The sequence below is a fragment of the Drosophila innubila genome, assembly GCF_004354385.1.
Source record: "Drosophila innubila isolate TH190305 chromosome 3R unlocalized genomic scaffold, UK_Dinn_1.0 2_E_3R, whole genome shotgun sequence".
Taxonomy (NCBI): Eukaryota; Metazoa; Arthropoda; class Insecta; order Diptera; family Drosophilidae; genus Drosophila; species Drosophila innubila.
This window is the reverse complement of record NW_022995380.1, coordinates 6092149-6119719: the sequence shown is the minus strand read 5'-3', so window position 1 is coordinate 6119719 and position 27571 is coordinate 6092149. Positions and strand designations below refer to the sequence as shown.

The following is a 27571-nucleotide window of genomic DNA, read 5'->3' as shown; positions in this document are numbered from 1 at the left end:
ATTGTTTTCTAATTGGAATTATCATGTCGACAACTACGCTCGGCCTTAAATCAAATTGAACATTTGTGAGCTTCTAGCCAAGACACAATCACATTACATAAGCTTTGACTTCTGTGTGGTGGCTCCACTAAATCGGGTTTGGTTTGCGCCTTTGCTAATCCGCTTAACCGCCAACAAAAGTTGAAAGGCTTGTGTTCTGACTATGTTAACATACAAGATAAATGTGACACAAGATGGCGCTGCGATAAGAATTTAAATTTTACGTAAAACAAATTTCAAAATGCAATAACTTTTAAGTAAATTAATTATATTATGAAAGTTAAAAATTCGAAATTAGATAAAATAAAGGTAAGCATTTTGATGAAGGCTTGAAGTTCGTCACCACAAGGGGAGAGAAGTTTCGAATTTAATCTTAAAATAAATATAAAAAAATACAGCAAATTCTAACAAAAACTCTGCGAGAATTTACAAATTTCTATATTAAAAATTAAGAAATTATCTAACAAAGCTATACAATTTTTAAGCTACCATTTTTGGCATTGTACCCAAAATGGCAGCCTTTGGACCGGGTTATAAAGTTTGGGCCAAAACAGTGTTTCCACACCAATGCTGTTAAATATTTCTAGCAAACGAATTTGGAAAATAGCCCAAAGTAGCTATAAAATAGCTAAGTTGGCCACCAAGCCTGCCAGCCCGTTTCTTGTTGCGGTATGACTATTAAAACAAGTTGACAGTACTGAAACCACATTTGGAAATCAGCTGTTCCAACTCACGTAAATTACACAATAATTGTGATTTTTTAAAAGAAATCAATGAACCACAAATGTAAAAGCAACTGAATTAACGGTTTAATGCGAAATGTTGAAAGTGAATAGAATATTTCAACTGGGCAGCACTCTGCGGCACCGGCAATTTTACACCGGCATTACGAGATTGAAGCGGCGAAAAACTGCAGAAGAGAAGGTGAGACCAAGAATAATATTCACAAGGTTGCACGCCAAGCAAATCATCAAACCATGCTGCATTCGACTTCATATAAAGCTGTTTAATTTAGATATATGTATGAAATTTTGAAAGAAACACACTGACTAATTAAGTAGAAATCCCCTAGAATTATAGAGTATTCGCCCAAGAAGTTGCAGCCAAACAATGTAGCGCCTGCAAACAGCGCCATAGACATTTGGAGACACATGAGCGTCTCACAGCTGGCGAAGACGTTGCAACGACCTTTGGGTAAGTTAAGAGAGTACAAGTAAGAGTACATTTTAACGTTTCATTGGCTATCTCTCTCTCTCTCTCTCTCTGCTAGATGATGTACAGGAGGCTATGCTCTATGTGCGCGGAGCAGACAACATTGAGGCTGCTGCCAAGCTGGAAGATCTTAAGATTATTCAGGAAATTGCAAAGAAACTTGGCGTAAAAACACGAGTTATCGCCGCGCCTGAAATAGCTGCCGAGGAGGAGCACAAGGAGCGTGATGTGTCCCCCAGACCGCCTGCTCCGGCGGAGCTGCTCAAGCAACGTCCGCCTGTGGTAACTGTGATGGGTCATGTGGATCACGGCAAGACCACGTTGCTGGATTCACTGCGTGGCGCCGATGTTGCAGCTGGAGAAGCTGGTGGTATTACCCAGCATATTGGCGCCTTCACAGTTACTCTGGAGAGCGGAGAAAGAGTTACCTTCCTGGATACGCCGGGTCATGCGGCATTTAGTGCAATGCGAGCTAGAGGAGCTGTTGCAACCGATATAATTGTACTTGTGGTGGCTGCCGAGGATGGCGTCATGGCCCAAACTCGCGAGGTCATTCAACTGGCCAAAGAGGCTCTGGTGCCCATAATCGTGGCGCTAAACAAGATTGACAAACCCGAGGCAAATATTGTAAGGCGCTTAAGTTCTTTTTGACAAAATATCCACTAACATGTCTCATGTTTTAGGAGAAAAGCAAACGGGAATTGGCACAAATGGGCTTGGCGCTGGAGGAGCACGGTGGCGATGTCCAAGTCATACCAATTTCAGCTCTCAAGGGCACCAACTTGCAGCTGCTGGCTGAAGCTGTCAGCACTCAGGCTACATTAATGGGCCTTAAAGCAGATCCCACAGGACTGGTTGAGGGCATCGTCGTCGAGTCCAAGACGGATCCACGACGCGGCAAACTATCCACGGCTATTGTCTCGCGCGGCACGTTGCGAAAGGGTTCGATCTTGGTGAGCGGCCTGTCACATGCCAAGGTGCGTGGACTATTTGATCACAATGGTCAACCGATGATAGAGGCTCCTCCAGGTACGCCAGTGGAAATCCTCGGCTGGCGAGAGCTGCCACTTGCCGGTGAGTTGATACTGGAGGTGGAATCGGAGGTAAGAGGTGCTTTAAAGCAGGGAATGCAGTTTATTTTAATATTATTATTATTATTACAGAAAAAGGCGCATGCTGTTGTGAAGTATCGCGAGCACCAGGCTCAGCAGGAGAAGATCGAATCGAGCAGCGATGAGATTCGTAAAAAGGAGGAGGAGCATCAGGCCAAGTACCGAGCGGAGCGCGAGGCTCGCCGACTGGCTGGAAGGTTTAGAGTGCGAGGAGGTCAGAGGGTTAAACAGGTTGATCCGAATGATGGTTGTCCCCGAGTCAGTGTCATCATCAAGGGTGATGTGCACGGATCTGTGGAGGCCTTACTGGATGTACTTGAAACTTACAATAGCAATGATCGCTGCCGCCTGGACATTGTGCATTATGGCGTGGGCAATGTCACAGAAGGTGACCTTGAGCTGGCTAAGGCCTTTAATGCCATCATCTATGCGTTTTCTGTGGAAACACCACAGCCAAAGTTGGCCAGGGATGTGACTGTGAAGAGTTACAATGTCATTTATCATCTGATTGATGATCTAAAGGAGCAGCTCAGCAGCAAACTGCCATCTGTAGAGGTCGAGGAGCAACTTGGCGAAGCCAATGTGCTGCAACACTTCTTCATCAATGAGGGACGCAAGGAGATTCCTGTCGCTGGCTGCCGTTGCACCAAAGGCGTTCTCAAGAAAAGCCAAAGGTTTCGGCTTCTCAGAGATGGAGAGATTATTTACGATGGCGCCTTGGAGTCGATGCGGCATTTGAAAAACGAGGTGGATTCGATTAAGAAAGATGTGGAATGTGGATTGCGGCTTAAGGACACGAAGGTGTTGCCACAAGCGGGCGACACATTGCAATGCTATACGACGCACATGGAAGCACAGCAAACGGATTGGGATCCTGGTTTCTAGTGACTTTGCCGCTTGAGAGCAGACTTTCTATTGTTTGCCGCTTATTTTGTTATCAGCTTTACATATATCTATAGTTTTGTATTATATATTGTGTATATAAACCGAATCCCATTATCCGACTTCCTGTTGATCTTACTGCTGCTACTGCCACCCTTCACCCACATGCCTTGTGCTTAGGATAACGTCGCTGCCGCAGCGAAACTGTCGCTGATAAGCCGTTAGCAACCGCTGCGACAACCACGACGGCGACGCAGACTGCGACTGAGAGCGCCCCTGGCTGTCCATGTGCATGCCATGACGGAAGCTGCCTAAATGGGTCAAAGCAATCCTAATTGGAGTTCACCCACACCAAGGCATAGGCTGAGAATCTAACCAGACCAGACCAGACCAGAGCGTTTTCTTCTTGCTTTTCTGATAAACGATTTCCGTTGAGGGTGGCCAATTAGCGCTTAGTTCTACAGTCAACATTCATGAATGAATGCTTTTTATTTAAACCACATCGCATATTATACATATTATTTAATATAATCGCAATTCTGTATTAAATGTTTGCCTTGAATTTTGCTCGGCTTTTTGTTATTCGCACTGCGGCTTACTTGCTCGAATTAGCTAATTTTCCCTGTGGCCCTCTTGATAAAACCCTATTCTATTTTTAGGCATTGGATAACGAGCTTATATAACTCAATCTGAAATATAACATTGGTACGAAAGTCTAGACAATATGTACTTTAAATATTATGTAATAAATTTGACTGAATTCGGATACGCTTAAACTTTTCAACTATAAATGAGTAGAAATGTATTGTGTGGTCAAAGTTTGTGTATCAAAGAATATTTTCTTCATATTTTATTAAGCATTTTATAAAGTTTAAACTAAGTATTAGCACACTTAGATTTAGTTTTGTTGTGTCAACCACAGACATCTCTATGTTATTATCACAGATACCATATATTTAAATTTAGGAATATCAAACGTAATATTAATATAAATTCCGAAGTTGTACTCAACACAAAATAGCTTTACTTCAAAGCGACTAATCTTGTATAAAGGAACTAGTAAATTATTTATTAAGTCACACAATTTAAGCTAAACATAAGTCAACAAATTAGAAATTGCATGAAAAGGAAAAGAATTTTTAAATTTGAGATTTAACACTTTTTTTAATTGTTGCTATATGTTGGTAAGTTATAGTCGAAATTATTGTTTCATAAAAGTAACATAGTTTTTGTGACAGTGTGCATGAAGCACGCTTAAAAAAACCTATACGTTAAGTTTGTGGTTCCGTATCGGATGATAACAGTAGCGCATTTTTTAGAACCCCAAAAATAAAACCAACGGAAACAGGGACTACTCGTGGAGATTATGCTATATCAGTTGTTGAGATTCGAGACACGGAAATTGAATAAAATAGGAAAGCGGAAATATTCAGCAGACGAAATGACTAAGATATTAAAAAATTAGTAATTTATGAATGAACTCGTACAATTAATAGTAACAGATACAATGTATTTCGATATGTCCGGCAATGTCGCTGGTGAAATTGTTGAATGAATTTGTCTGCAACATCCCACAGCATTTAATGGAGATGCAGTTGCATATGCATATCATGTGTCCTGCCCTGTGTCTAAATTTGTCTGGCTTGTTAAAAAATGCAAAATCAAAGTAAACATTCACATGTGTTGGCAGCAATTAAGCCGAAATGAGCGATGTACATGTATATGAATGTAGATGTGTATATTATGGATAAGGATCGACAAAGGACCCTCGCTTCTGTAATGCTGTCGACATGTGTTCATCAGTATCCGCTCATTAGGGTCGTTAAATGATCTTGACTGCAACTTTAATTTCAATTTCAACATGTGAGCGACTTTGAATCCTCAACTGTCAGATATTTTCAACACCACGCATACATCGCGATCTTCACACGCGTGCAACGCATGAAGATCACTTGCAAAGTTGCTGAGAAAGACAAAGAGAGTGAGAAAGAGAAAGAGAGGTAGAGAACCAGTTGGAGATAGAGAGTGAAACCCTGTTTACAAGAAGCGCATCGAAGTCAGTCTTCTGTGTGGGCTGTGAGAAGCCGGTTGAAAAGGATCAATTGCATCGTCAGTGATCGCGACTGTTTCAATTTATTTAAAACCACTCGAATTTTGGAATATCTCATATTCAAAGAGTAACTGCCTAAACCCTTTATCCAGTTGTTCGCTGATTAGAGGGAGAGAACACACAAAAGGCAAACGGAAGCACAAAGTCACTATCGCCACAAATGCTTTGACGCCGACAGCGATCGTCGACAGCAGCAGCAACAGCGACTGAGGCAGAGGCAGAAGCAGAGGCAGAAACGAGGCCTTGTGGTGCTGGAGCAGAATTAGAGCGATCGTGTCTCGTACAGATCAGTTGGTGGCGTGCGCTCTAACCCTGCGGGTGTGGTGTGATCGTGATTGTGATTGTGATCGTGTAGCGAGAAGGATATCGAGGACACCGATAAAGTCTAGTGAATTGTCCTCCTCCTATTCCTCCCCCTTAAACGTGTCCTTGTTGGCAATGCGCAAGCGCAAGTGCGTACAAATGTTCGATTTCATTGTGATAACTGTGCAAAAATAATTAAAACTCAAGTGAGATACATTTCAAGTGGACTTCCATATAAACATACATACATATAAATAAAAATATATACATATATAGTATACGCATTTGTGTTATTTGTCCAAGAAGTTTGTCAAGTGGAGAGCCAAACGCTGTCGATTAATACAAATCAGCAGCGAAATGGATTTATCGAGGCGGTTGCGGTAAGCATCTGACAAATATGTATCCCACAGATACAATTGACATCCAGCAGCACCATGAGCACCACTATCGTGTTTGGCATGAAATTGATTCCTTTTGTGTGGCCCACAAATTACAGTGTGAATGCGAATTTTAATTTCATTTGAACTACATGTGCAAACACTTGACTTGACTCCTGCCTGGCTGGTTGGCTGACTGCATCCACTGAATGTCCTGCTACCGCTCACATGTCTCTCTCTCTCTCTCTCTCTCTCTGTGTGTGTGTGTGTGTGTGAGGGAGTATGTCCTGTGTACGTGCTGACTGAGCAACAGGCGCTCCGGTATTGACACTGCGCGACTGCTATTATCCTGGCCAACATTCTGTTTGCATGCCAAATTACATTGCCCACTTAATTGAAGTTTGTTAATGAAAATTGCAACATTTTTCCAACAATTTCCAAAGCATCCTGTTTGTCCTGATTGCTGTCAGCTATTAAGCAGATGCTTTTTTATAAAGTGCAAACACACAAGCTTGAAAAAGTATTTTATAAAATAATTAGATGACAAATCACTTTAAGAGATTTTCTATATAGTCTATGGTCTCTTTATTTTAACAGCTTCCAGGAATTTCCACAGCTGCAATCTAAACAATTATGCGAGTCATAAAAGAAGAGCAAACTTTTATGTTAGAAACTCAGCCACAATTTTCGTTTAATTACGTGTATAGCACAGTTTTTTATGCAGGAGCTATAAAGGCAGTCAAGTATTCCAACTAACTAATATTAAAGGAATGTCTTCATTTTAAAATATTGCATATTGGGAATGCTGACCCATATTGAAATTTCCGGTTAAAAAATGTACTCCCCTGTCCACTGGCTATTGGCCAAAAGTAAATCCGTTGCCTGTTGGATGTTACCTGTATCGACAGCCGTTTTGTTTTACCGCTGCTTTTGTTAGCTTTAGAAATATGCCTGTATTATGTGTTTGTGTGTGTAGGGGTGTGTGTGTGTGCGAACACAAAAATCAAATCAAAATTTCGTATTGAAATGTAAATATTTATCCCCAAGAGTTGCGTCTAAATTGGGTGCCCGGCGTAGGTGAAGTGCGTGTGCTTTGAAGTGCTACCCCAAAAACAAAAAGCATCAGCACAAGGTAAAGATTAAAAAAAAAAAACATGGAAAACTTTGGTATTGAAGTGAAACAGGCAAGCAGTTCAAAGTTGACAGCGACTCAGATGCTCTGCTGCCGCTGATAGATCTTGATGAAGCTGAGGCAGTTGCTCTCACGCACCAGACACCAGACTGGACATATCTTTTGTATGATCTAAAGCGCTGGCATTTGCCAGTTGGCAGATGACCGCAGCACTGTGTGAGTTTTATTTTTGGCCAAAGTCATAAAGCTGCCGACGCGGTGGCCGACACACAAATGCCTATTAAACACTCGAAACTTGTTCCCTCCACCAGACTCTGACCAACTGCCAGTTAGCGCATCCATTCGTCAAGTATTTTAAAGTTTTTGCGAAAAACTGCCTTTGCCACTTGAAAAAAAAAAAAAATACAAAAATATAGGAAAATCAGTTTTCCTCATTGTCAACGGCAGCAGCAGCAGATGCAGCCACCGAGGCCGTTGTCGCTCTTGTTGGTGTTGTTTGGCTTTTGGGCCCGCTTTGTTCTGCGGAATTGCGTCAGAATGTGGCCAACATATGACCCGTCTAACGACACGTGTCTGATGATTACAGATTGAATCAAAATTCGCGGGAATATATATTTAAAATATTCCCCAAAAAACTATAGATATATCTAGTATTCTTGAGAAATTCTGGCTATGAAAGTATTAGGAAATTTCACAATCTATTCAAGTTTTTTTGAAAAATTTTTTGTAGTTTTTCAACTTTTAAGGCTATAAGGGAGCAACAGCTTTGGGCCGGGTCAATAGACAGTGTCTCTTAACAATTACGTCTCTGGTTTAATAGTACAAACTAAACATTTTAGGGCACTTGTTGCATGAGTTTGTGTGTTTTTGCTTTGTGTGGCCATTAAGTTGGCCATAACACTTGCTGTCATTACACAAAGCGAAACTTTGTGACTCGTAACGTCTTTGAACTTGACTCAATTTTTAATGATTTGAAGATCAGCGTCAAAAAAACAATCAACAGAAAGCTTAACTCTAATTTAAGTCAATATTTTGATATATGTACACAATCCGTTTCGATTATTCATAGCCGAATCGGAATTTATGTAGTTCAAGTTAATTGCCAAAAATAAAGTCTTACACAATACAGATACTGATATCTCTTCGATTTTATATTCATATGAGTCTCTGCAGAGTGTTTGTTATGTTTTGGCTATAATTTTCCGGCGAAAAGTACTAAATTTCCACTAGCAACAATTGCAGCAACAACGATAACTACAACAAAAAACAGCATGAATATTGGCTAAATTGTTTATTAAGTGTTTGTGTGCGTTTAACTAAGTATAAACAATAAATTCCCCAAATTGATGCCATGAAAATGATACACGCACACAATGTTGCCAAGTTGCCCCAAGAAGCGGCAAAGTCATGCACACAAGAGGCACGAGGCAAACATAAACACTCCGCTTGCATAATTGAGACTTAATCGCCAGAAATAAATAGTTTAAATAAACGCTGATCTAATGTTGTAGGTGCTCCAAGGGGATTACCATTTGCCTTTGATTCAGCTGCGAAAAATACGCCGGAAATGTGCCTCAAATGTGGCAGAGATTTTCCTTGAAATTTGATGATGCGCATTGCAGTTGAGCTAAATGGATTTAATGTGAATATCGAATGATGCGGCAAATGAGCAGCAAATTAAATGCAAGTCGAATTAAAGGCTTAGACAAACGAGTCTCCTTGTTGTTGAAGTTACAGCTGCCTCGGCTATCCTTTCATGGCTCAATTACAAACCAAGTTCATGGCGGCCATGCTGCATGCTGCATGCTGCATGCTGCAACATGTGTGCTTAACGTCCCCCCTAGTGTCAGTGGCAGTTAATGATCATATAATTCTGAGGCAAAAGATCTGCAGATCTTGTTCCCATGACTTTATGCATTATGCTTAATTAACAAAGGCTGCCGACGTCGACGCGTTTAATTATTCCAAAGTCCCGCGCTAAATCAAACGCTGACTCCCTGCTGCAAATATGTTAATATTTCGTCTAAAAACGGCACAACTTATATGTATCTGTATCTGTGCCCGTATGTACATAATTATATCGATAGTCGGGCCCAGGCATTCGAGCAAAAGGTCGACGCACGCAGCAACGCGGAAGATAAAAAGGATGCCCCAAAACAAAACGCACAAAATACGGCGCGGCGTCGCCAAATTGCAGAGGCTGAAACAAGCCGCAAAACCACCAAGAAAAACAGCCAAAAATGAAAAACAAAAAATTGCTTGACGGCAGAAATATCCAAAATTTCTGCAAAGTAAACGAGTGACAGTGAGAGAGAGAGAGAGAAAGAAAGGCGGTCAGAGAGGGGGACGGGGTCAACGAGATGCGTCACATGCAGCAGCAGTAAATTCTGCCTAAAAAGCTGTTCAGCATCAACAACAGCAGCAACAACTACAGAGAGCAACAAGTGAAACAGAGAGCAGACGAACCAAAAACCATAAAAATGTTTTGACTGCCGGCTAAAGACGCAAGTTGATTGCTGCTTGCCGCATGTTGCTGCTGCTGCTGCTGATTTTGTTGCTGCTGCTGTTGTTGTTGGTGAATGTTGCAGTCGTGACTTGCATACCGATGACAGAACAGGAGCAAAATAATGCCCAAATTGAAATCGAAAAGGGATAAAAGAACTTTACGACATTATGAGAATGCAACTGCATCAGCTTCTTGCAACGTTACAACACTATATTCTGGTAGTACACGTCGACGGCTTCATCCTCCACCTGGCATTGCAACAGTTAATAGAAAATGGGAAGAAACTCGCTGCCGTCAGCGCTAAGAATAAGAATTCAAATTCTGCCTGATAATTACGTTATAAATCAATGTCTGTTCTACATTTCGCCCGTCAGTTAGACCATCCGTTAGTTAAAATTGGGTACAATTCGCATTTTATCTTAAAATGCCATTACTGTAAATAATAGCAACTGTTGTGCGTCACGATCTCAAGGATAAAGAATTTGAGACACAAATTTAACATCTTGTACGTGATGGCAATATCAAAATATATAAGCTTTATATAGATGCGTTAGAAAACTTTAATAGAGGCAATAGTTATGCAATCTTTTCAGATGTACCAAAGGAATAAGATTGATGATCGCTCAAATTTAGCTGCAAAATACACATTAGAGCATGTGAAGTTTCGCAAACAATTATCGAATTCCTAAGAGTTATGGCAATATCAATTATATCTAAATAAATTGACTAAACATATTCGGCAAACTATGTGATATATAAAATATAACAAAAATGTATTGCCAGTTTTAAATATTTGTTTTTCGTATGGGTATGATGTATTCATTTCATATATTCTTAAAAACATCCTTTGCTCTAACTGTTACTCATTAGTGCGATAATCCGAAAAAAAATATCTCAAAGCAAATATTTGCATTACCTCTTTCTAGTAGAAACTTTCAACAATAGGTTGCATATTCCCTTTACTCAAATGTGTTTATTTTGTTTCAACTTTATGAGGTATTTAGAGATTTTAAAATTTGCCAACATTTATGTAACGTAAAGTTCTGCAAATATTTGCAATGGTACTTTGAAGTTGAATTATAAATAATAAAACAAATAATGCAACATTTTCGATGGCAGATGCATTTTTTTTTGCTGATTTTTTACATCTGTTTATTTGTACAAGGCTTTAAAGAGTATAAAACGAACATAAATTGCTCAGAAAGAAGGCATAACTTGAATAATTCAACACATTTTTTAGTGTGTTTCTTTATTAATGCTAAGTATCTAATTTATTAGCTAAAAAGTAATGTAAATATCTATAAAAATTCTGCAGGTAATTAGGTGGTGAAATATGCCAGAGCATAGAGCATCCTGTGAATCTATTTTCAGTATTCACTGTTTATTTTAGAGACTGAGTACAAAGTTCGGAAAGCAAAAGTTTATGAATTCTTTGCTATTAGTTATGAGTGCGGCCAGAGTAGTACTCGAATGAGTGTTTGTACTCATATTCGTACAACTTGAAGACACTCGTCTGAGCTTGTTGCAATCTTGTACCAAATGAGTTGAGCAAATAGAAATTTGCCAATGTTTGCCTATAGCTTAGACTGAGAGTGAGACTGAGACTGAGACTGAAGCTGAGCTTGGTGTGCGAGGGAGTGTTGGGGAGGGAGCGAGAAAGGCGTTGAGGGCATTATGATGCCTCTAATTAGCTGTACTCCATGCACTCCAATGCTGCTGTGGCGACTGAGTCGCGCATATTGCATTTCAAGTGGTCGCTTCTCCGATGAAACATTTGCCATAAAATTTTGTTTACAAGTGTTTGTTGTTATTGCCAAGTCAAACATTTGGCTCGCTCTCGGCCCAACTGTCAAGCAGTGAAATTTATGGGTCAGTAAGTTGTTGCAGTTCGCTCTGAAGTGAAATGCAGTCGTCTTCGACTCTATTGCTCTCTCTGTCTAAGCGATTATGCCCTCTCGCTCTGTCTCTGCCTGTTTCTTATTGTCAATCTTCGACTCTGCTTAACTGTGCATTCTGTTTGCTCATTTGCTTTGCTCGTTGGCTCAAATGCGTGACAAATATTTCATTAGGCATTTATGCAAACTTTGTTGTTGCTGCTTTTGCTGCTGCTGCTGCTGCTGTTGCTGCTGCTGTTGCTAAAGTGCCTTTTAGCCCCAAAAAGCTGCAATTTTGTTCGTGGCACACAGTGAGTCATACAAGCATAATCTTGACTATAGCATAACCCTGTTCTGTAGGTGGATAGTTCAATAAAGAAATGAGTCTGTGTCTGCATTATAATGTTTATTATTTTCACTACTCAATTAAGTTTAATTAATTTTGAAATTGATAATTGCATGGATATCCATGGCGAGGCAAGTGCCTGGCTGGCAGTCAAAATGACATTCAGGCTGAGTTTAGTCCGAATTGAGTTTTCTGTGTGCGTTGCTTTATGTAAATGCAATTAAAATTTCAGCAATGCAAACATTTACATCCGTTTGCAACAAATGTCGTTGTCGATGCATCCTCATAGAGTCATCCTCAGCATCAGTGGCAGTCGCAGTCACAGCCACAGCCACAGCGGCAACGACAGCGGCAGCATTTACCTTGCCACACCTCAGCCACAATTTGGCGTTTCGCATTAGTCTGTGTTTGTCTTGCGATAATTGTATGACTATGTAATTGTATTTGCACGTCTCCACACACACGCACACTTACACACACACACACACACACACACACACACACACACACTTGTGCTTGTGTGTGCGTGCAACATGTAAAATGGCAACGTATCCTTTCAACTAATGAGGCTAAGACAAGGGCTGCATATAATTGCTGAAAGATGCTTTGGGGGCACATCAGCAATACTGCCTTGAATGCAGCCGCAGTCTAATGAGGCTGATTAAACTACACTGTGCTACAAGGTAACGATTTGATGAAGTAAGCGTTTGCGGCATACATACTCGTATATGTCTCTATGTAGATAGATCCCCACTGAGGGTCAACTCTGGTAACTGCGTTTCAATTTGTTGCAATGAAATCAGTTGCAATTCCATTGAACCAAATAAGAAATACCAACATATTTTTCAATCAACATCAACATTGAAAGTGGAGGGGCAGCTGGGGTCAAATGATTGCAGCTGGCAACTAGGGGAAAGGGACATTCCATCTTCATCAAAGGCCCCGGAGCTGCAAAATATGCCTAGGGTTTCAACTGTTGCCGCTGTGGCATCTGCATGGTACGCACGAATGTTGCATGCCGCACTTTTCGATTTGCTCTCAGTGCATTCTTGTACTTTTAAATAGAACAGGCGGCACTGCCTGCCTGACCCTGTGGCCCCAACTGCGGCAACTACTTTGGGTTAATCAAGTGGCATGGGAAACTGCGCGAAGAGTTGCCCCCTTTTTGCCCCTCCATCTTGTTGGCCTAAGTGGGGGCGTTTGCTTGCCACGACCTCGGCGATGAGTCATGTGTTAACGTAAACAAATCAACCGCCTTCAATTTATCTGCCTTCTATATTCAGGTGTGGATTCTGCCCTCGATTTATATTGCTTTTTACAGGTTTTAGCTTTGTTTAAATTTCCTTCAACTTGCCACATACTTATTTCTGTTAGTTTTGAGTTTTGTTTAACATAGAATTTAAATGTAATTTGTTTTTGGTCTTGAGTTTTAGTGGCTAAGTGCAGGCACTTGTCGAGTAAGTGCTCTTGTTATTGTTGTTATCGTTGTTGTTGTGCTTGATGTGGTTGTTGTGGTTGCTGTTGTTGCGCCTCATTAGCAGACGCGTTATTTATGATGGCCATTGCAACAACAAGCTGCACTTGTTGCCACTTGCCTGGGATTCTGAATACAAGTGCCAGAGCATCCATAGGATGTGAAGTAAATTTGAACAAACATCCCCTTCCCCCTCTCGAAAAATATTGCGACCCAGTTTCCAAAACTTGAAATACATATATATATGTATTTACTTATGTAAAACATGCATTAACATTGTCAGTTGTTGAATGATGTCTCTAATCAAGAGTCAAGAAATAAGATATATACTAAACTGAATATATTTTAAATTTAATTTAAATGAAATAAAATATTATCTGAAGATATTCTCTAGTCTTTATTTAGTGTTGCAAGTATTTTATTTTTAATTAAATTTTTCAGATCCTGAGTGTAATAAGGGTGTTCCAATAGTTATCAATCAAAAAATAAAGTTATAACCGTTTTTGAGTATCTTTTTTCTTTATTTTGGGATAAATATTTAAACGCAAATACAATTAATATATTTTATGCACATTTACCTTGCATTTATTTTTAGTCTTACATTTTTTAATAATTTTGTAAATTTACTATAGTTAGAAGATTTAAATTTATTTGTATTTTATGTTTTACTCAGACGGAAATTAAAATACAAGAATATGAACCTTGATTAGATTCGGATGAATGACTATCTATAATTGTATGTTCAATACTAAATGCATTTTACAATTGAATACATTGAATGGATTTCTATAAAATCTTCACAATTTATTTGTATTATTTTGTGAATATATGTAAAGGCGTTCCTAACTTACAATATGTTTACATGTTTGACCAAAGCAACTCTCTTTTCCCATTGTCTGGCAGAGTTGTAACTGAAGCGGACCTTGAACAATGGAGTCCATTGTTTGATTGTTTAAATGAAATCCTTTCTTTTCGGTTTAACTGGCCCTGTTAATTGAACCACACCGCGTGTGGAAAGTTGGGGTGCCTTGATCTTGGCCATTAGTGCAGTGGGCTGTCCCAGATTGACGACTATAATCCAATTGGGGCCAGAACAATGGCGATTCATTGCGTCTGCTTTGGTAAGCATATTAACCTGACCATGTGCATTATCTGATGTTGTGGTTTTGTTGTCAAGTTTCATCTGAACATTTAGCATTTCCGCTGTTTGTTTGACATGGTGTGGTGGAGACGGTGGTGGTGTTTGTTGTTGTGTCATCCAGCTCATCTGAATAATTTGACGATTGCGGCAACTGTTTATGTTTGTGTCACGTGGCATCCGCCATATGTGTCAACTACTGACTGTGACACGCATAGAGTACATATATATGTGTCTATATACATATACATATATTTTTAGCATTATTCGGAAATGTTTCACGTGGTGCAGATTTTTGCGTAATCAGCAGTAGCCGCAAATAAAAAAAAAAAATGAAATCACGAACTGGTCGCGGTTTGTGCAACCTCAGCATATTTTCTTGAACTACCCAATTAATAGCGCGTCGTTGTTGTCGCCTGGTCCGCATTGGACTCGGATTGGTCTGAGTATGGGTGCGAGTCCTGCTGGCGTATCCTGTTTGCGTGACGCAATGGCTAAGAAGGCGTCTGAGCGACGCCGCCTTGAGCTCAAGGCAGCTCCGGCTCAATGGACTGTGAAATGTGTGCCTTGGTGTTGTCTTTGTTGTTGCTATTGTTGTTATTGTTGTTATTGTTGGTGTTGTCGGTGTTCTGGCGCTGTCATAGCACACTTGCCAAAGCAATAGGTGTCCTGGCATTGGTTTCAAAAGGGAAATGCGCTCAAATTGCATTAAAATGCCAACACAGAAGCATAAAAATTATGGGCACACTTGGCGTGCCTCCTGGCCCTGTCATAAGCAGAACACCCTGCTGTGCCCTGCAGTCCAAGGCAAAGTCAGTCGAAGTCAGTCGAAGGCGTCCAAGTGTAACAAAACGCAGGCTCCTTGCACGCAGCATCAAAAATTAAATTGGCAAGCCACCAACATTGAGCAGAGCATTAGAGTTGTGGCAGGGATACGGAGGAGCGGAGAGGAGTTGCCTGCAACATTGAACGCTTTTGACATATTCACGCAACTTGTCCTCGGCTCTGGTGGTGGCTGCGGCTCCGACTGCGGCGTCGCCTTGTCTGCGGCATAATCATATATTCTCTGCTGGCGGGTACTTATTATTTGCTTGTTCTTCTCCTTCTTCTCATTTCTTCTTTTTGGCAAATCGGCAGGAAGCGCTGCTAAATTATGTCTTGTTTATGTGGCACTGCATATTTATGACCAACGCGGCGGCGCACAATAAAAATTCCTTGCAAAGAGCAATTGCAAAATTTGACTTGACCAAGTTTCATTGAGCTCCCACTCCGCTGGGCAATGCAAAAACAAGTTCAATGTTTGTTTGCTTTGACCACAGAGAGGAAGAAAAAAAACAAGTTCATGTTGCCATTGTTGTTGTGAAGCCCTAGAAAAGTTTATTTGTACACCTTTTGCTGGATGTGGCATGCCTCTTTGAGAAAGTCGTTGACAAGTGTCTGAGTCCCGTCCCTCTACTCGCGTCCGGCTGTTGGACGTTTAATGAGTCTGTATGGCCGACGAAGCATGCGGCAAAGTCAACAAATATTTGCAACAAGTCAACACGTGTGCCCCATGAGTTTAATGAATGACAGTCCGTGTGAATTATGAGAGCTAAGAGATGCTTTTATTTACAACATTTTAATTAAATTTTTGCTACACTTTCTTACAGCTCAACTGCCTTGGTAGCATTCATTGTCCTAATTGGCATACAGAACTCACAAAGTAGATTCGTAAGTATATTCTTTTTCCAATCCTGTTTAAATACTATAACTATGACTCTGCCTGGACTCTTACTAGCCTGGACTACGTGCAAAAAGACAGTATGGAGCGAATTTATATTTGCCCGAAAGCTCCGTGACACCCGGAGGCGAGGGTAATGATCCTAATGAGTGGACGGATTGGAGTTCCAACTCCGCTTGCTCTCGCACCTGTGGAGGCGGTGTGTCCTATCAGACACGCGAATGTCTGCGTAGAGAGTGAGTATTGATAGCTGTAGTCCCTCTACCACTAATACAATGTGTCAAATCCTTTGCAACCCAGCTACAATGGCGAAGCTATGTGCACTGGTGGCAGTCGTCGTTACTATTCCTGTAACACTCAGGACTGTCCAGAGGAGGAGCCGGACTTTAGGTCGCAGCAGTGCTCCCGCTTCGACGACACCGAATTTGATGGTGTCCTCCATGAGTGGGTGCCCTACACAAATGCGGCAAATCCCTGCGAGCTTAACTGCATGCCAAAGGGCGAACGCTTCTACTACCGCCATAAAGAGAAGGTTGTGGATGGCACACGGTGTAATGACAAGAGTTTGGACGTCTGTGTGAATGGACAGTGCATGCCCGTTGGCTGCGATATGATGCTGGGCAGCAATGCCAAGGAGGATAAATGCCGAAAGTGCGGTGGAAATGGTAGCACCTGCAAGACCCTTCAAAACACCTACGTCTCTAGTGATCTTGCTCCTGGCTACAACGATCTTCTGCTCATCCCCGAAGGAGCCACGAACATTCGCATTCAGGAATCAGCACCATCGAACAACTATCTGGCCTGTCGCAATCAGACAGGACATTACTATGTCAACGGCAACTGGCGCATCGATTTTCCCCGTCCCATATTCTTTGCGGGCGCCTGGTGGAATTATGAACGCAAGCCTATGGGATTTGCGGCTCCCGATCAGCTGACATCCAGTGGTCCCATTTCCGAGAACATCTACATTGTTATGTTGGTGCAGGACAAGAATGTGAGCGTTGACTATGAATACAGCATTCCGGAATCACTGAGCCGCAAACAGCCTGATGCTCATACGTGGACGCATCGGGAGTTTGGACCTTGCAGCGCCACCTGCGGAGGCGGCACTCAGTCCCGTCAGGTTACCTGCCACAATCGCATCAACTTGCAAGAGGTCGATCAGACTCTTTGCGATGCTCAGTCAAAGCCAGATGAGACTCAGGTCTGCGGTGTTGAGCCATGTGCTCCACACTGGGTCGAGGGTGAATGGAATAAGTGCTCCAAGGGTTGTGGATCAGATGGTTTCCAAAATCGTACCATTACTTGTGAACGCATTTCCTCTGATGGGTAAATTGACCTTTATATATCAAAGAGTGTCAGATACTAATATCTAATTTTGTAGAGTTCACACTGCTGAAGATGATGCCGTTTGTCTTAAGGAAGTTGGAAACAAGCCAGCGACAGTTCAGGAGTGTAATCGTGATGTCAAGAACTGTCCTAAATATCATTCCGATCCCTGGAAGCCTTGCGACAAGTTGTGTGGAGAGGGTAAGGAGACCAGGAAGGTGACATGCTTCATCAAAGAGAATGGTCGCAAGCGCGTTCTGCCCGACGAGGATTGTGTGGAGGATAAGCCTGAGGTCGAAAGGACTTGTCTTTTGGCACCTTGTGAGGGCGTAGATTGGATCGTATCTCAGTGGAGTGGTGTAAGTAATTTAGAGATATAATTTACATTCGAAAGCTTAACCCATTTTGCTATTAGTGTGAAGCCTGCGGCCAGAATACTGAAACTCGGACTGCGATTTGCGGCTCCAAGGATGGAAAGGTCTATCCAGAGAAGTTCTGTGGAGCAAAGGCTCCTGAGTTGTCCAGATCGTGCACATCGTCGAAGTGTGAGTCTCAATGGTTTACATCCGAATGGAGCAAGTGCTCAGCGTCTTGTGGAAAGGGCGTTCAGTCCCGTATCGTCATGTGCGGAGTCTTTGACGGCAAGAGTGTTACTACAGTGGATAGCTCCAAGTGCGCTGCAGATACGAAACCTGAGTCACAGCAGGACTGCGAGGGCGAGGAAAAGGAATGTCCTGGACAATGGTTCACTGGACCGTTCGGGCATTGTAGCAAGCCATGTGGTGGAGGAGAGCGAACTCGTGAGGTCTTATGCTTATCAAATGGCACCAAGTCCCTCAACTGCGATGGGTCCAAGGTTGAATCGATTTCGGAAAAATGTAATACACAACCTTGCACTAAGGATGAATTGCTGCCTGTCAGTAATACTGATAAGCCCATTGAGGAAGGTGATGCGGACTGTGAGCCAGATGATGAGTTTGATTTGGTCAGTTCATCATTTATGACCACAGATGAAACGAAAGCCACCGAGGTGGTTGACTTAGATGATGCGACAGACACGATGACTTCAATTACCAATGACGATCTAATGTTGAGTGATAGTCCATACACGTCTTCAGGAGATTCTTCTGACACAACTGAAAGCACAGTCGAAGGCTCAGGCTCCGAATCTACTTCAGATAGCCCCATTTCAACTGAAGGTAGCGGAGATGACTTTACTGATGAATCTAGTTCAACAGACAAATCAACCTCGGACGTCACAAGCCTATCAACTGAAAAGACTTCCGATACCACTGAATCAGACTTATCCTCATCTACCGTATCCGCATCATCTATAGATACTTCTAGCGAAGTTTCAAGCGGCTCAACGGATGTCTCAGGCTCCACAGATGCGTCAGGCTCTACAGATGTTTCCCAATCGACAGATGCATCAAGCTCATCAGATGTGTCAGGTTCTACTGAGGACTCGAGCTCAACAGAGGCCTCAAGCTCTACAGATGTGTCTGGCTCGACAGGCGCATCCAGCTCAACTGATGTATCAGGCTCAACTGTTGTATCAGGATCAACAGATGGCTCAGTATCAACAGATGTTTCAGGCTCAACAGAAGCGTCAAGCTCTACAGAATCCTTTAGCTCAACAAATGGCTCAGGCTCAACAGATGCCACCGGTACAACAGTTGCAGGAAGCTCAACAGATGCCTCAAGCTCTGATGCTTCGAGTTCTACTGATGGTTCCTCAAGTGGATCCTCAGACACAACATCTTTGGTGTCTAGTACCACGGTTTCTTCAGATTCGACTGATTCTAGTACAACATCCGCATCAGTTTCTACTGAAAGTTCTAGCACGGAATCATCAGTATCTACAGATACGACAATCTCAACATCAACGGAAACAACTCCTGAAATTTCAACAGAAACAACCGAACCGACAAGTTCGCTGGCTTCATCTTCAACAGAGAGCTCATCAGAATCAACTAGCATCACTAGTGACGGAACCACTAATGCATCGAGCGAGTCTTCCGATACAACATCTGGCATCACTGAATCGACCGATATCGCAGGCAGCACCGAAAGAACCAGCTCTGCTGATTTATCTACGGATGGCACCACAGGTTCAACTGATGGATCCTCTGATAGTTCGACTGATGGGTCATCAGATGGTTCGACTGAGAGCTCAACTATTGGATCGTCCGATGGATCTACCGATGATTCAACTACTGGATGTCCTGATGATTGCACTGACGAGACTGAAAGCTCGACCGATGCCTCTAGTGACGCGACTAAGTCTTCTGAATCAACAGAGTCTACTAAAGTACAAGGCTCTGATTCAACAGAAACTAGTACGGAGGGTGCAAGCACCGATTCTTCTCTTGAAAGTAGCACTGTGGATGCTAGCTCCAGCTCTACTGATATCTCCGTGTCTACCGGCAGTTCCAGTTCCACCGATGTCTCTGAAACAACAGAGTCTGCAAGTTCAACCGACTCTACCAAATCAACTGGATCTGATTCTTCCATCGACTCTTCTGACATCACAGGATCTACCGATGTTACGTCATCTGTTTCTGATGTTTCCTCAACTACAGAAAGTGGAGCTACTACTGAGACAACCGAAAGTGGACCGACCTCAGAATCATCGTCGGAAGGATCAACAGGTAGCTCGCTGTCCACCGAAGAAGGTACTACCAGTGACATTTGGAGCTCTTCTGACACCGACTCTAGCACTCCTCATACCTGGGAGACAACGCTTACCCCTAACAAAGGAAAGCTTCGTAAATGTAAGCCGAAGAAGAAGAACTGCGAGAAGTCAGAATTCGGTTGCTGTCCCGATGGAAAATCGACAGCCAAGGGACCATTCGATGAGGGTTGCCCCATTGCGAAAACTTGTGCTGAAACCGAATTCGGATGCTGTTCAGATGGAGTTTCTCCAGCCGAAGGCAAGAACAACATGGGCTGTCCAAAATCTGAATGTGCTGAGACACTCTTCGGCTGTTGTCCAGACAAATATACTGCAGCAGAGGGTGAAGATAATGAGGGATGCCCAGAGCCAACAACACTGCCTCCAACAACTACAACTGATGAATCAACAAGTGAATCAACCACTGAGTTCGATGGTTCTGGCTCTGGTGATACTTCACTATCAACAGAGGCAGACACCGCCGTCACGTCCTGCTCCTTCACCGAATTTTCGTGCTGTCCAGATGGAAAGACACCTGCCAAGGGTGAAAACTTTGCAGGCTGCGGCGAGCCAGAAGTTCGCCAGGGTTGTGATAAATCAGAGCATGGTTGTTGCCCAGATCGTCGTACACCTGCAGCCGGTCCCAATGGTCAAGGATGTGCTGCCTGCACTTCCGAACCCTTCGGTTGCTGCCCAGACAATGAGACGCCTGCTCACGGTCCTGGAGGAGAGGGTTGCTGTATTAATACAGCTTATGGTTGCTGTCCCGATAACATTCGACCTGCTTATGGAGAGAACTTCGAGGGTTGCGAATGTAGTTCCTCCCCGTATGGTTGCTGTCCTGACCAGAAGACGTCCGCTCGTGGACCTCAAGAGGAAGGATGTACATGTGAGACCACACAACATGGTTGCTGTCCCGATAAAATCACCTCTGCTCGGGGACCCAAATTTGAGGGCTGCCCTTGCGAAACAATGCAGTTTGGTTGCTGCCCAGATGGCCTGTCCTTTGCCAAGGGACCACATAACCAGGGCTGTCACTGTATGCAGACAGAGTTTAAATGCTGCGAAGACGGTAAGACTCCTGCTCAGGGACCCAACTTCGAGGGTTGCACCTGCGTGGAGACTCAGTATGGCTGTTGCCCAGATGGTGTTACCAAGGCTCAGGATGAGAAGTTCGGCGGTTGCGAGAATGTGCAAGAGCCTCCACAGAAGGCTTGCGGTCTTCCCAAGGAGACAGGCACTTGCGGCAACTTTAGCGTCAAGTATTACTTTGACACATCCTATGGAGGCTGCGCAAGATTCTGGTATGGTGGCTGTGGAGGCAATGGCAACCGATTTGAGACCGAGGCTGAATGTAAGGATTCATGCCAGGAATACGAAGGTCAACATGTATGCCTTCTTCCCAAGAGCGCTGGTCCCTGTACAGCCTTCTCCAAGAAGTGGTACTTTGATACCGATCGCAATCGATGCGAAGAGTTCCAATACGGAGGATGCTATGGAACCAACAATCGCTTTGACAGTCTCGAGCAGTGCCAGAGCAAGTGTGCGATCAGCGAAAGCCTGCGTAAGTAATAAGTAAAACATAGATGTTCTCTTCGTATTTAATGTGTCAATTTCCCCAATAGCACCCTGTGAGCAACCGGAGGACAGCGGACCTTGCAATGGCAACTATGAGCGATGGTACTATGATAACAACACCGATGTCTGCCATCCCTTCAGATATGGAGGCTGCAAGGGCAACAAGAACAACTATCCCACGGAACATGCCTGTAGTTACAGTTGTCGCCAACCAGGAGTGCTTAAAGGTTTGAGATTTAATTCATTTGTGTGTTGCTTAAATGGGTAACTTGGCTCTTTTTATCAATGTTTTGGAATGGGCTTCATTTAAGCTTGAATTTTAGTTTTATATACTTTACTTTATTCTGGTTTATGGTATAATTTCTTAAATTTTCCTTTACTTTGCTTGGCTTATGTTTTTGCATGATTGTTTGTTGCTTGCAATATCCTTCATCCCCAACTCCTGCATGTCACACACTCGTGTCCCACTCCCAGAGCAATGCTCCCTGCCTAAACAAACTGGTGATTGCAGTGAAAAGCATGCCAGGTGGCATTTCTCGGAAACAGAGAAGCGTTGCTTGCCCTTCTACTACACGGGTTGCGGTGGCAACAAGAACAGTTTCCCCACATTGGAATCATGCGAGACTCATTGTCCCCGGCAAGTTGGTAAGCCTTAAATGTTGTTGCGTCTGCTTTCGATGTGCGCAAGTCCACAGCCCAATAGAGTAAGCCCAGTTAACACTGTATCACTATCTTAGTCAAGGATACGTGCGATCTTCCCGCCGAGGTCGGCGATTGCGCCAACTATGCATTTGCCTGGTACTACGACACCAAGGAAGCTACCTGTCGTCAGTTCTACTATGGCGGCTGTGGAGGTAATGGGAATCGATTTGCCAGCGAGGAGGCTTGCTTGGCTCGATGCGAGAAGAAACCGGAGCCCCCTACTCCCCCACCAGCCCCGAGCAAAGTGGATGTCTGTGATGAGCCCGAGGAACGTGGAGATTGTGACGACTATACGCTCAAGTGGAGCTTTGATAAAACACGTGGTGCCTGTCGTCAGTTCTATTATGGCGGCTGCGGCGGCAATGCCAATCGCTTCGAGACCGAGTCGGATTGTCTGCAACGCTGTGGAAGACAGGAGCCGCCACGACAACCCGAGCCCCAGCCGCAGACCAAACCTGAGCCCCAACCACAGCCTGCCGGAAACCTGTGCGATCAGCCGGCTGCTGTTGGCGATTGTGACCAATATGTGCTCAAGTGGAACTACAACGCAACTTCGGGTCAATGCCAGCAGTTCTATTATGGTGGCTGCGGCGGTAACGAAAATCGCTTCGAGTCTGAACAAGATTGCTCGGCGCGTTGCGTTCCAAGCGTAGAAGAGGAGACACGACTTGAAGACGAAACGGCCAAGTGTTCCAGGCCTTTGGATGCCGGAAACTGCAACGAAAACATTACACGCTGGTATTATAACCAGCAGGAAGGTCTTTGCGATGAGTTTGTCTATTCTGGTTGCGGTGGCAACGAGAATAACTTTGCTAGCGAGGAGCAGTGCCAGAATGACTGCCATCCGGTGCTTGATACTTGCTCCCTGCCCCCCGTACCAGGTCGTTGTAATGACATCTCTCGTCGCTGGTATTTCGATGGACGCACTGGAGCCTGTCACGAATTCGAGTTCACCGGTTGTCGCGGAAATCGTAATAACTTTGTGTCGAAGAAACTTTGCATGGACTATTGTCTGCCTCAGCCAGATCTAGATCCAGAACCAGAACCAGAAGTAATAGTTCCAGTAAGCTATTCAGCGATCGACTCGAAATCCGTATAACCTGGTTCATTTCTTTCAGACTTACTCCGTTTGCGAACAACGTCCAGAGGCCGGGGAGTGCGATAACTACACTACGGCTTGGTTCTACGACAACGACAGAATGGCCTGTACCGCCTTCAGCTACAGCGGCTGCGGTGGTAACGGCAATCGGTTTGAGACTCGCGATCAGTGTGAACGGCAATGCGGCGAGTTTAAGGGAGTTGGTAAGTTGAAATGAAATTACTTAAATCGCGTTCCAGTTGTATTAATATGCTGTGTTAGACGTTTGCAATGAGCCGGTGACGACGGGACCCTGCACACAATGGCAGACCCGTTACTACTACAATCGCGATAGTCAAACCTGTGAGCCCTTCACATTCGGTGGTTGCGATGGCACTGGCAACAGGTTCAATGACCTCTATGAGTGTGAAACGGTTTGTCTGGCTGGTCGTGAGCCATCATCGGGTACGACCAAAGGTAACAGTTTTTGAGGAAGTTAAGAAAGGCGTTTTTATTTAATTCTATCTCTGTTTTGATTTTGTCACGATGTAAGTAGATATCTGCCGGCTTCCGGTGATCATCGGTCGGTGCAACGGGGCCGCGAACCAGGAACGTCGTTGGTACTACGATGATGACCGTGGTACCTGCGTCTCCTTTATCTACTCGGGTTGCTTTGGCAATCAGAACAATTTCCGTTCATTTGATGCATGTACAAATCAATGTGGAAGTAAGACTGCCAAGACTGACACTTGAATTCAGCACATGAGCACTCTGCACCCATTTCAATACCCACTTCAAGGCACTTAAACTTGCACCTTGCTCACTCTTCAACTGCTTGCTAGATTAAGAGTAGACTTTGCATTCTTTAGTAGTAATTTATGCACTCTCATTAGATTTAGATCTGCACGTGGCTTCGTAGACTAGGAAATGCTTCTTTGAGTGCCAAGCCTGACTTTACCTTTAACTATTCACAGAACCTGTCAACAATAAGGTGGTTAACGAAATCCCAACCAATCGCTGCGAGAGCTACGAGAACGAATGCCGCGATCTGCGCTGTCCCTATGGAGTGCGACGAGAGGCCGCTCAATCTCAACCAGAGTGCGAGCAATGCATCTGCGATAATCCTTGCGAGGGTCACTCTTGCCCCGACACCCAACAATGTGCCATGGATGTGTCCGACACAGGTGATCAGTTTGTGCCCGTCTGTCGCGATATAAACAAGCCTGGTGTCTGCCCACAACTGCAGGCTAATGCCAGCAACTGTGCCCGGGAATGCTACACCGATGCCGACTGTCGTGGAGATAACAAATGCTGCAGCGCTGGCTGTGGACATCTCTGCGTGCGTCCAGCTCGTCCTACTCGACGACCCAATACTCCCGCTCCCACTGTAATCTATCCAGGCGATGTCAAGGCAAGCCTTGAACCCAAGCGGCCCCAGGAACTCGACGTGCAGACCTCGATTGGAGGCATTGCAGTACTCCGCTGCTTCGCAGCCGGAAGCCCGCCCCCCAATATAACGTGGTCAACGAATAATGTGTTGGTAAGTAACCAGAACTTTTGATAGTATTCAAATGTTATATACTTATAATATTCGCTTCTGTCAGATCGATACCAATCAAGGTCGCTATGTACTCACCTCCAACGGAGATCTGACCATTGTTCAAGTGCGTCAGACGGATGACGGAACCTATGTCTGCGTGGCCAGTAACGGACTCGGCGAGCCTGTGCGTCGAGAGGTTGCTCTGAAAGTGACAGGTGCGTGTGCTAGAAATTCTTCTACTTACCAAAGTTCTGCAAATTCAAAAATGTCTGTAATTAGGTATTTCCATTCGTTAGAAATCTAAATTTGATTGTAATACAGCTAAGGAAGAGTCTTTTAAAATTACGTATTACTATGTGAACAAGAAAGTCACAACTCTTCTATCTGATTAACGATCTAATTGAAATTTACAAAATTTTATGGGTGAATTTAACCTAAGTATTCATAAGGTGGCTATTATAACCTATTTCCACGACAGCACATTTGGCACATTCGACGCCATTTTCATCATTCGGCCCGAATGTTCACTTCATTTCAGTACAAAATCCGAAAGATCATTTTGGCTCATTCATAATGAATGTTAAGATTTTTTCCCATTCACCCTGGCGAATTTCAGTATTTTTTTTTATCTAATGCTTATCGATAAACTCGTGAAAAAAACAGTTATCACCTTAACCAGCTATTTTCTTCAATAAAAATGGTAGGCATTAAATGTGCGCCAATTTTAATATCAAAATAAATATTGAAATGTTGTAAATGTCAGCTTTTTATAATTTTTGCACAGAAACAGAACAGTTGATTTGTTGGCGTGAATGGCAAATGTCTTAACAGTTTCACATTTGGTCGTGGGAAGCCAAAAATGTCCCACATTCAAATGTGAGCAAATGTGGCAAATGTGAGTGGTCGTGGAAATAGCCTATAATATAAAATATATTTAATTTTCTAAATAGTGTTTATATCTACTTAAGTACATACATGAAAAATTTGCAGCAGCTCTTGGAACTTCAGTTTATGGAAGACGAAATAATTTTTAGCTTCTTACTTAATTAATTGGTGTTGGCATTTAAACTAACTGATTTTGTTTACGCAATTGTGAATGTTGCTTGCTTTTAACCCTATTGCATGTTGATTTGGTGTTGGTGTTCATGTTGATGTTGATGTTGATGTTAATAGAACATCGAAATATGCCCGCCTATATCTATGGGGATAAGAATGCCACACAAATTGTGCAACTGAACCGCCCAGCGTTGATACGTTGTCCGGCTGGTGGTTATCCGGCGCCTCATGTTGATTGGTGGCGCAACAATCGACGGTTGGGAATGGGCGTTGAGGGTCGCTGGCAGATGAATCGTGATTACTCGCTGTACTTCCACTCGATACAGCTGTCGGATCTGGGTTTGTACAATTGCGAGGCCTACAATGAAGGACGCCCCGTCTCGTTGCATGTTACCCTCAAGGCGGTGGGTCCTGCCCGCGCCCTTACCAATGAGGATGCAAATTACTTGCAGTTTATTATTGACCCAGCAACGGCACCGGTCACCCAAAGACCCAGCTATCCCTATAGGCCATCACGACCGGTCTATGTCCCTCCTCCTCAGACCCCAAGAAGTAAGTATTCTTGCATGATTTTTTACGAAATAGTTTGATTTGTGTCTGTTGACTAATAAATAGTAAAAAACTGCAATTAATACGTGAATTCTCCAACAGTCAATGCTCAAGCCGTGATCGGCCTGGATCCGCAGAATAGTTACACTTCCGGCTCCACAATTGCAATTGCATGCTCCGTGCAGGGTTATCCGGCACCAAATGTAACCTGGACCAAGGATAATATACCTCTGTACAACAACGAGCGTGTTCAAATCACATGTAAGGGCTTAATCTTTTCTCTCTCAAATCTATTATCTGATTGGTGACTTCCTTTTTCACAGCCGAACCTCATCGTTTGGTCATAAGCGATGTTACCACCGCGGATTCAGGTGATTATGGATGCATGGCCCGTAATACTTTCAGCTATCATACCAGCCAGGAGAGGGTTACCATCGAATGTAAGTGTATAATCAATATATCTCTCATATTTAACTAAAATTCTGGCTCATCTTTTGACAGCTGTCATACCGGTATCTCCCGAGTGCGTCGATAGTCCGTTCTTTGCCAACTGCAAGCTGATCGTTGAGGGAAAGTACTGCGTTAACCACTACTATGCCAAGTTCTGTTGTAGGTCCTGCACATTGGCTGGCCAGATTGCGCAGCCTCATCCCAATGCGCTTTAATTCCATAATACCAAACTACCAAGCTATCAAGCCTAGCATTTTTGTTCGACTTCTGCATTGAATTGAGTTTAAACCAGGAAAAACAGATGAACAATTTCACAAGCCAGCAGAGAGACCAAAAAACCACTAATTTCAAAGCCAACAGATCAACAAGAGATAAAAAGAGAAAAGCAAA

General features: G+C 43.3%; 2 protein-coding genes across 2 annotated transcripts; both read left to right on the top strand.

Moving 5' to 3' along the window:
• Window positions 1-728: 728 nt before the first annotated feature.
• LOC117791839 (translation initiation factor IF-2, mitochondrial) lies at window positions 729-3807 on the top strand. The gene is made up of 5 exons (XM_034631739.1): window positions 729-963; window positions 1101-1233; window positions 1310-1878; window positions 1935-2354; window positions 2415-3807. Exons 1-5 carry the CDS (start codon window positions 859-861, stop codon window positions 3246-3248), a joined length of 2061 nt encoding a protein of 686 aa, XP_034487630.1. The 5' UTR covers window positions 729-858; the 3' UTR covers window positions 3249-3807.
• A 1814-nt stretch (window positions 3808-5621) lies between these two features.
• Window positions 5622-27549, top strand: LOC117789893 (papilin). Its single transcript, XM_034629069.1, has 19 exons — window positions 5622-6038; window positions 16155-16215; window positions 16283-16461; window positions 16526-17554; window positions 17610-17913; window positions 17970-19257; window positions 19306-21792; window positions 21854-22033; window positions 22281-22451; window positions 22544-23571; window positions 23627-23810; window positions 23869-24063; window positions 24143-24313; window positions 24561-25126; window positions 25191-25341; window positions 26300-26734; window positions 26834-26992; window positions 27055-27171; window positions 27233-27549. The coding sequence occupies exons 1-19, from the start codon at window positions 6016-6018 to the stop codon at window positions 27394-27396; spliced, it is 8892 nt and encodes a 2963-aa protein (XP_034484960.1). The 5' UTR covers window positions 5622-6015; the 3' UTR covers window positions 27397-27549.
• The last annotated feature ends 22 nt before the right edge of the window (window positions 27550-27571 follow it).